The sequence below is a fragment of the Podarcis liolepis genome (assembly GCF_965112155.1).
Source record: "Podarcis liolepis genome assembly, chromosome: 2".
Taxonomy (NCBI): domain Eukaryota; kingdom Metazoa; phylum Chordata; class Lepidosauria; order Squamata; family Lacertidae; genus Podarcis; species Podarcis liolepis.
This window is the reverse complement of record NC_139555.1, coordinates 118,131,347-118,141,478: the sequence shown is the minus strand read 5'-3', so window position 1 is coordinate 118,141,478 and position 10,132 is coordinate 118,131,347. Positions and strand designations below refer to the sequence as shown.

Genomic DNA, 10,132 nt, shown 5'->3' with positions numbered 1-10,132 from the left:
TCCTAGGGTGAGCTGAGACTCAGTACAATATACAGCTTCCAGGATGTGGGTGGTGCTGTGGTCTAAACCACAGGGCCTCTTGGGCTTGCCGATCAGAAGGTCAACTGTTCAAATCCCCTCAACGGTGTGAGCTCCCGTTTCTGTGTCCTAGCTTCTGCCAACCTAATAATAATAATAATAATTTTTATTTGTATCCCGCCCTCCCTGGCCAAAGCCGGGCTCAGAGTGGCTAACATCATATAAATCAGACAATATGCATAATACAATATACAATATGCAGATAAAATAACATTCAACATTCATTAAAATAATATAGAATATTAAATACCAGCATTTCAAGATTAAACAGAAATCCACTCTTAACAGTTACAATAAGTAATTTCTAAACTCCAATCAGTAAAACAACTGCAAGCCACAGTGCACAACATAATACAATACAAAATGAGAAGCAGAGACTGGAGGGTCTGGCAAGGCAGGTGGAAAGAGGCCTTGCCTGATGAAGTCTTCCCCCCTCACAGTTCTTCCTCCAGGACCAGCTCCCTTATGAGGACTCCTAGGGTCGGAGGGTGGGGCAAGGCAGGTGGAAGGAGGCCTTGCCTGATGGAGTCTCTCCCCTCACAGAACCTAGCAGTTTGAAAGCACACAAGTCCAAGTAGATAAATAGGTACTGCTGCGGTGGGAAGGTAAACAGCATTTCCGTGCACTCTGGTTTCCGTCATGGTGTCCCATTGTGCCAGAAGCGGTTTAGTCATCCTGGCCACATGACCCGGAAAGCTGTCTGTGGACAAACACCGGCTCTCAGCCTGAAAGCGAGATGAGCGCCACAACCCCATAAGTCGCCTTTGACTGGACTTAACCATCCAGGGTTCCTTTACCTTTTGTTTTATTATTACAGTGGTACCTCAGGTTACAGACGCTTCAGGTTACAGACTCTGCTAACCCAGAAATAGTACCTCGGGTTAAGAACTTTGCTTCAGGATGAGAACAGAAATCACGCAGTGGCAGTGCGGCGACGGCAGGAGGCCCCATTAGCTAAAGTGGTACCTCAGGTTAACAGTTTCAGGTTAAGAACGGACCTCCGGAACGAATTAAGTTCTTAACCTGAGGTACCACTGTACAAGTGAAACCTCAGTTTCTGAACGGCTCCGTTTTGGAACGTTTTGCCTCTCGAACACCAAAAACCCGCTTCTGTTTCCATAAGGAGAAGAATCTCCTCTTGGTAACTGGATATATTGCTTGGCTCGATCAAATGCTGTTGAACCGTGGGACAGAGCCCCATTGCCAGTCCTGAGAGAGAGAGAGAACATGGCTGCCGTAAAGCGAGGTGATCTTTTGGCTGCGGGACTGGAGTCCGAGGAGGCTCTGCAAGACTCAGCTGCCCTCAAAGCAGAGAGAAGGAGGACGGAAAGCGCTCGGGCTGGGTGTGGCATGGAAACCTGCAGAAAAACAGCTCCGGAGATCTTGAACCAGGATGCTCCAAATTTCGGTGTCAAGTTCAGGCAGTTCAGGTACCAAGAGGCCATTGGTCCCCACGAGGTTTGCAGCCGGCTCCTGGACCTTTGCTGCCGGTGGCTGAGGCCCAAGAGACACACCAAGGAAGAGATGTTGGAGCTGGTGGTCCTGGAGCAGTTCCTGGCCGTCCTGCCCCCGGAGATGCAGAGCTGGGTCAGGGAAGGCCACCCAGGGAGCTGTGTCCAGGCCGTAGCCCTGGCGGAAGGTTTTCTACTGCAGCAGCAGGAGGACAGAAGGCAAACGGTGAGCGGGTTACATTTTGGTGGTTCATGCTGTGGGCATGAAGAAATTGTTGTTTTACAAGGAAGTTGTTTTACAGCCTTTCTCAGAAGCTTTGTTCTGCTGGTCACCCACCTAAAATAAATAAATGATGGATTAATAGACAATATGCAGGAGCAAGACAAGGACCCACAGAGGGGAGGAGGGGAGTCCAGGAGATTCTTTGGAATCCTCTTTTTATGTTGCTTGTTTGATAATCGTTTGTAAATTTCAAAATCTGAAAAACGAAATAAAATTTAAATGAATGAATGCATGAATATCATGGAGCTGAGAAAGGAGTAGAAAAGGGGGAATCACAGAATTGTAGAGTTGAAAGGGACCCCAAGAGTTATCTAGTCCAACCCCATGCTCTGCAGGAGTCTCAGCTAAAGCATCCATGACAGATGGCCGTCCATTAAGAACATATTCCGATGCCCTTAATACTCTCTCCTGTTTTAGGTCCAGGAGCCGTTGATGGAGGTGGCCGGCCCTTTATCTGGTGCAAAGAAGGTTCCGTCGGACGACTTTGACAGGCCGGGACGTGGGGCCAAAACCAGCACAATGAAATTCCACAGAGATAAAGGTAAAATCCTGCATTTAGTGTTGGGGGAGGTGGTGAGATCTCGTTTGGCAATACTACGCGCAATAAGGATTTGGGTGTCTTAGTGGATCACAAGCTTAACGTGATCCACCAGGGTGTAACACTTTATAATGTGCTCTTTTGTTTTGCATCTTCAGGCTTGGAAGCTGATTAAAAAATAAACCTTGATTGATTGGCTAGGAGGCTGATTAAAAAATAAACCCTGATTGGCTAGGAGGCTGATTTTAAATCTTTATTTGGCCCTCTGCTTCTGATTCTACCTCCGTTTCATTAACAGACAGTGAAATGGCACCTGAGGCACATTCTGAATCTTCTCCTTTTTCTACTGGAGGGGGGAAAGCCACCGTCCAGCCAACTCAGGTAGGAGAAAGCCCGTTGGGGACACATATTTCAGACAACTGGGGTGCCACTTTCTTATATATCCCTGGGCTGCTTTGGGAGGAAGGGTGGCACAATAACTCGTCGTCGCTCACAAAGTACCATTGTTAGCACCCCCAATAAGGATTCTCACAATTCCCTAAAGAATATAATTACATACTATCATCACAATTCCACAAAAGAACCTCTCTCAATTCCCCTCCTTCTCTTTTAGGTCCTCAACATCAAGGAGAGTGTGTGTGTGTGTGTGTGTGTGCGCGCGCGCGCAATTTTAAGCCTGAGGGCCACATTCTGTTCTGGGCAGCCTATCAGGGGCCACAGGCCAGCAGTGGGCGGGGCCAGAGGCAAAAGTAGGCAGAGCAGCAAATGCAACTCTTACCTTTGTACAGTAGAGGGGCTGGGAGGGTGTGTGTGTGTGTGTAGTGTAGTGGTTAAGAGCGGTAGTCTCCTAATCTGGGGAACCGGGTTCGCGTCTCCGCTCCTCCACATGCAGCTGCTGGGTGACCTTGGGCCAGTCACACTTCTCTGAAGTCTCACAGCCCCACTCACCTCACAAAGGAATGTTATTCGCCGCCAAATGGAAAGAAGCAGACGTCCCAGTAAAGGAAGAATGAATACAAAAACTTGCAGAATACGCAAAATTAATAACCGGAAGAATAAGAAATCAAGATAACAAACTTTTTGTAAAAGAATGGAAGTGGTTTATTGAATATTTACAGATAAATTGTAAACAGATAAGAACATTGGCAGGATTATTGTAATAATCTGCAGTTTTATAAGAGTATACATTTAAAGCAGATGAAAAAATGAGCAAATTAAGTTCATTTGGATATGCAGAAGATATTGAAAATAAACTTGAGGGACCGCAGAAAGAGGGGGGAAGGAAGACGAGTTTTGAAATGTTAAAATGATTGTAAAATTATTGAAATGTATAAACCTGAAAAGCATAAATAAAATAAAGAAAAAGAAAATAGTTTTGTATGTGTTTCAGGAGCCAGTGGTTTTCGAGGAGGTGGCTGTGAGTTTCACAGAGGAGGAGTGGTCCCTGCTGGTTCCAGGCCAGAGAGCATTGTACCGGGAGGTCATGTTGCAGAATTACGGGATGGTGGCCTCTCTAGGTAAGGATGCCTTTGGCCATAGATGAGGCAGGGGGTGTTGTTGGATTCCAACTTCCCTCAGCCCCCACCACTGGCCAGCCCATGCCAAATCAGGTAAACCACTCTATAATTGTTACTCTATGATGGGAATAGGGGGGCTCCTAACCACTCCCAGCAGCCTTATCAAACACCATCTCCCAGAATTCCTTGGGGGAAGCCATGATCATTTAAAGTAGTAGAAAAAAGACAGTCACGGAACCAAAAACTACACCAAACAAATGAAATACCATGAAAATCCCTGAAACGAGAAGTAATCGACTAAAAATATTAAACTAAATAACAAAAATCACAAAGTTTAAGGGAAAAATTAGAAAAACCTAGAATTGAATAAAACCTTAACGGGATGCTGGCTACAAACCTCGTTTCACTGAACTATTCAGTTTCCTCAGAAGGAAACAGAAAAATCATAAACCTTAAATGATTTTAAACAAACTCAAGAGCAGGGCTGAAACGCTCCCCTGAGTTTACAAAAAAGGTTTGAAAACCTCAATAGCAAGTTTAAGACACAGCCCTATTTAAAGCAAGCCAAGCCGTAGTGATAAGGAATTGAGGGACTCGGCTGTGAAAACTCTAGTATTGCCTTTTAAAGTGGCATGATAGTGCTTTTAAATGTGAGGTGTGAATGTGGCCTGACTAGCAGTCTCTGTCCGGGGTTTCAGGCCGGTGAATCTCTCCCAGACGTACCTGGAGGTACCAGGAATTGAATTTGGGACTCTCTACATACAAAAGTAAATTCTGTAGCACCGAGCAACAGTCCTTCCTGCGTGGATGGAAAGATCTTGGAAGCTCTCTTGCGGCCCCTACATAACCAGCTGTTTGATTTTTATGTTTTGAATCCCTAGAATCTCTGCTGATTCCCAAGCCTGACCTCATCTGCTGGTTGGAAGAGGAAGAGCTCATTGAGCAGTGTACTGAGGAAGGGGAGAGTTTTAAAGGTGGGCAAAAGACTCATCTTTTGTTTCTCTCTTTTAGCATCATCATCATCATCATCATCATCATCATCATTTATTATTTATACCCCGCCATCTGGCTGAGTTTCCCCAGCCACTCTGGACGGCTTACAATCGAGTGTTAAAAACAATACAGCATTAAATATTAAAAACTTCCCTAAACAGGGCTGCCTTAAGATGTCTTTTAAAGATAAGATAGCTGCTTGTATCCTTGACATCTGGTGGGAGGGCATTCCACAGGGCAGGCGCCACTACCGAGAAGGCTCTCTGCCTGGTTCCCTGTAACCTCACTTCTCACAATGAGGGAACTGCCAGAAGACCCTCGGCGCTGGATCTCAGTGTCCGGGCTGAACAATGGGGGTGGAGATGCTCCTTCAGGTATACAGGACCGAGGCTGTTTTATTTGTTCACAACTTAGAAGCAGGAAATAAACAAGCATCTCTGTTTATTTCAGGCTGGAAGAGGGAGAACGAGAATGAACTTTATGAGGCTGCTGCGGAGGGAACTGAGACTCGAGATGTGAAAGAGATATTTGTGAGTGAAGATGGACCAGAGATTCAGGTTGGAAAGCCGGCAGTGAAGGACAGATTCCTTTATTTGCAGGATGTGGAGTTCCACGAAAGCTCGTTCCAAAAGGAACCGTGCAAAGTAAGGAGGAGGAACGAGTGCGCTGTGTGTGGGCAGATCTTCAGTCACAAATCGAGCCTTGTTACTCATCAGAGAATCCACACAGGCGAGAGGCCCTATAAATGCGCACTTTGTGGAAAGAGCTTCAACCGAAGGACGCGACTCACTTCACATCAGAGGCTGCACACAGGGGAGAAGCTGTATAGCTGTTCAGACTGCAGCAAGAGCTTTTGTGAAAAATCGAGTCTTAATGCCCATCAGAGAATCCACACAGGAGAGAGACCCTATAAATGCTTGAACTGTGGGAAAAGCTTCAGCCGCAGCTCAAACCTTATTGCTCACCAGAAAATCCACACGACACAGAAACCCCGTAATCACTCCAAAGGCAGCAAGGGCTTCTCTGTTCAGCCTAAGCACATTTCACATGAGAGAATTCACAAAGGAGAGAAGGATCTGTGTAGTTCCGTAATCTTTAGCAAGAGCATCTCTGATGACATGAGTCTTATTGGACATCCAGAAATATATGCGGAAGAAGATCCTTATAAATGTTTTGACTGTGGGGAAAGCTTCAGTAAGAGCTCCAACCTTTTTAAGCATCAGAGAATTCACTTAGAGCAGAAACCATACAAATTCTGTAGCAATAGCTTTTCAGACAAATCCAGTCTTATGACACATCAAGGCATCCACTCGGGAGAAAAAACATATAAATGCTCAGTGTGTGAAAAGAGCTTCAGTCGCAACTGGAGCCTCCTTACACATCAGAGATACCACAGAGGGGAGAAACCTTATAAATGCTCGGACTGCAGCGAAAGCTTTTGCGACAAATCAAGTCTTATCAGGCACCAGAGAATCCACACAGGAGAGAAGCTCTATAAATGCTTCATTTGTGAGAAGAGCTTCAATCAGAGCACAAACCTTTTCACACACCAGAGAATCCACACGGGAGAAAAACCGTATAAGTGCATCGAGTGTGGGAAAAGCTTTAACCAGAGCTCACATCTTATCAGGCACCAGAGGCTCCACACTGGAGAGAAACCCTACAAGTGCTCGGAATGTGGGAAGAGCTTCACTCAGAGTCCAAATCTCATTCGGCACTGGAAAATTCACGCCAGACAGAACACGTAACGACGGCTTTTTGACTTTTATGGAAAAAAATAAAAGCATCAATCAGCGCACAAGAGAATGACACATTAGATGACGTCTTACGAGAGAAGGAAATTGCTCACACAAATGAGAGGTGGAAGATTCCTGCATTGAAGGTGGTAGATTGGATGACCCATTGGGTACCCTCCACTTCTATGATACGGTCGTGCAGCAGAAGAGTTTCATGTGCATGTAACGTTTTCCTAGATCCCTCTGGGGTTTTTCCCCTGCAGAGACTGCAGCCCCATCCTAGTAGTATAAGCAAGGTAGAGCTATAGAGTTGGAAGTGTGAATGTGCTAAGTTTTCATTAATAAACCAAAACAAAAAATAAATGTAGTGCTCAAACAACTGATAAGAACATAAGAAAGAGCCCTTCTGGATCAGGTTCAGCTAGACTGGTGACTGGGAGTGGCTGCCGAGACCATATAATACCAGTCCTGAGAGACCTGCATTGGCTCCCAGTACGTTTCCGAGCACAATTCAAAGTGTTGGTGCTGACCTTTAAAGCCCTAAACGGCCTCGGTCCGGTATACCTGAAGGAGCGTCTCCACCCCCATCATCCAGCCCGGACACTGAGGTCCAGCTCTGAGGGCCTTCTGGCAGTTCCCTCCCTGCAAGAAGCAAAGTTACAGGGAACCAGGCAGAGGGCCTTCTCAGTGGTGGCACCTGCCCTGTAGAACGCCCTCCCATCAGGTGTCAAGGAAATAAGCAACTATCTTACTTTTAAAAGACATCTGAAGGCAGCCCTGTTTAGGGAAGCTTTTAATGTTTAGTGCTGTATTTTTTAATATTTTGTTGGGAGCCTTATTATTATTATTATTATTATTATTATTATTATCATCATCATCATCATCTCACAGTGGCCAACCAGATGCCCCAGTGTGAAGCCACCAAGCAGACCCTGAGCACAAATGGTACCCTCTCCAAACTGCAGTTCCCAGCACCTAGTATACTGCCTCCAACTGTGGAGGCCGATCATGGCCTCTGTTGTGACAGAGCGTTAGATACTAGATGGTCAGTTTTTTAAAATTTTTGTACCTGTTTCAATCTGCTTGCACTTTGTGCAAGATAAACTTGTTTCCCTCTGTGTTTTTCCTCTCCCTGGTCCTGTATAAAAAATAATAATGCATTTCTTGCAAGATCTGTGCTTGAGATTAGATGTCTTCTTCTTGTTGTTCCAGTCTCCACCACTGCCGTCCAGCTTAGCTTCCCCATTTCCCCAGACGTCCAGAACTAGAGTGCAAATCTAGTAGCTGTTCGAAATGAGATGTTGCCCCAACAACAAGCAAATGAAAGGATTTAGAGAGGCAACTCTGGCGCCTGTCTCCTTCCTGCCAAGCGTGCTTTGTGCTTTCTGGCTCAGATTTTGGCTTAGACCCGTCCCATCTCTGCTCTTGGGGATAATCATGGAGGCTCAAGAGTAGGTGTCGGGGTGGATGTTGGGCACAGGCCAGCAGTAACTCACAAGGCATCAGTGAAATTAATTCTTTATTCAAAAAAACAAAATGTCTCAGGCCTAGTGAGCGCAGCAACTTCCATAACAACAGCTTTCCAGGCAAAGCCAGTCTTCCCAGTAGGCCTTGCCCCTATGAGGCAGGACTGAAGGCCTTCCTACAGTCTTCTCCCTCAGATCCTTCCAGAGCAATCTGAGACTCCAAGGCCTTGTCTGTCGCCGCTCCACCTTCTTCTGGTCCTGGGAGACCAGTGGAGAGGGGAGGAGGAGACACACATGATGCTTCGCCAGCTAACTCAATCTCTGCCTGTGGGCCCCTCACCTCTCCAGGCTCCTCTTCTGCCGCTGGTTCTGAACTGCCCTCTGCCACAGCCTCTCCCTGCTCACTAAACCCTGTTACCTCTCCAGCTTCTGACACCTCCTCCTCCCGTCTTCTCCCTCTAACCCAGGCATCCCCAAACTCAGCCCGCCGGATGTTTTGGGACTACAACTCCCACCACCCCTAGCTAACAGGACCAGTGGTCAGGGATGGTGGAAATTGTAGTCCCAAAACATCTGGAGGGCCGAGTTTGGGGATGCCTGCTCTAACCACTTATTGTTGTCCCACCACCATGCCCTGGGCTCTGAGCCTTCTTCCCCTGGGGGTTCCCCAGTTGCTGCCTGCCACCACTCTTCTGCATCCAGCCAGTCCGTGACATCACGGGGGTGGGGGCGTGTGCATCTAGAGGTGGTGTGTCAGGTCTCTCCCATTCCTCAGCCTTCCTCCAGTGGGACATCTCTGGGTGTTGGGTCTCCAGTCCCTGGTCAGTGGTGGCTGGTGCCCATCGGGGCTGGTAGGGCAGAAGGCAAGGAGCCCAACAGTAGGTGGCGCCAGAGAGCCAATGACATAGAGTCCCCATCCTCTTCCCTGCTGCATTCTCCAAAGGCAACACAAAAGCTGAGGAGGAGGAAGGTGACAGCCAGAGCCGCTTTCTGGACTGCTTGTAAGGGAAAAGGCTGCCTGAAGTTTCCGACTAAACATACGGAAAGTGGCCCATGGGTGATGGAAGTCCACCAACATCGGGAGAGACATAAGTTTCTCCATGTCCAGGGGGTGCTTTGCTAGGGACATCTGCTGTTAAACAGCAACCCATTCTTGACTGTGTGTTGAAAGCCATCAGGAAACCCATTCAGTTAATGGGGGGGGGGGTGTATGTGTCCTGACCTGAACTGGGGAACCACGGTTAAAAAACAGGAAGCAGAGGCAGAGGGACCAACCGTCAGCTTTCACAATGGAGGGATATAAACAGGATCTGTCCTGTAACAAAGGCCAATGCTATTTCAAGCCTCTTGGCTTGGCGTCTTCGGCGAGGATCAATGTTGCTGAGCTCATGGAAGGCACAGAAATGGTTCCCACCCATTCCACAAAACAAGAGCACCCGTAAGAATCTGCTTGGGTTTGGTTTTCCGCAAGGAGGAAAAACCACGAGCTCCTCAAAACAATGGTGGAAACCTGTGGCCCTCCAAATGTTGTTTGCCCATCAGCTGGTGCAAAATGCAGGTATCGCAACTGCTCACATACTGCCCGATAGGTATTTAAAATGGTTGGCATCTGCCTGTCTTGAGAGACAATGGAGTGCGCTGTGGCGATCACACAGGGTCCCAAGACGTTTCACTGCCTATTGATCCCTGTGCCACCACTTTATTTCTCACTGCTGTTGTAAATAAAAATATGCCCTTTTCCCTTATGGGGTATCCAAGAGCCCATATAGAGTCCTTACATAGGTTCCCTATTGGTAGGAGAAAATAACAGAGGCCAACTAGAGAATATTGAGAAGCAAAGCAGCTAGTAAGCTTGATCTTTATTAATCTGTTGCAACAGGGTGCTCCCCTCACTCGCAGGAGAGGAGGAGGACCCAGAAAAATGGAGTGCAAGGCCTTATAAAGACTTTTGAAATTCCCATCCTCTAGATCCAGACCACCCCCAGAAACATTATGCATACATCACAGAAGGGGTGTAACCTAAGACCACCCCTCTGATACATCCCACCTACATCACAGAAATTTAAATGT

General features: G+C 47.0%; 1 protein-coding gene across 1 annotated transcript; it reads left to right on the top strand.

Annotated features, from left to right (window-relative positions):
• The first annotated feature begins 1,184 nt into the window (after positions 1-1,184).
• Positions 1,185-7,770, top strand: LOC310701235 (uncharacterized protein). The gene is made up of 6 exons (XM_083491809.1): positions 1,185-1,755; positions 2,230-2,353; positions 2,649-2,731; positions 3,741-3,867; positions 4,749-4,841; positions 5,311-7,770. The coding sequence occupies exons 1-6, from the start codon at positions 1,306-1,308 to the stop codon at positions 6,606-6,608; spliced, it is 2,175 nt and encodes a 724-aa protein (XP_083347935.1). The 5' UTR covers positions 1,185-1,305; the 3' UTR covers positions 6,609-7,770.
• The last annotated feature ends 2,362 nt before the right edge of the window (positions 7,771-10,132 follow it).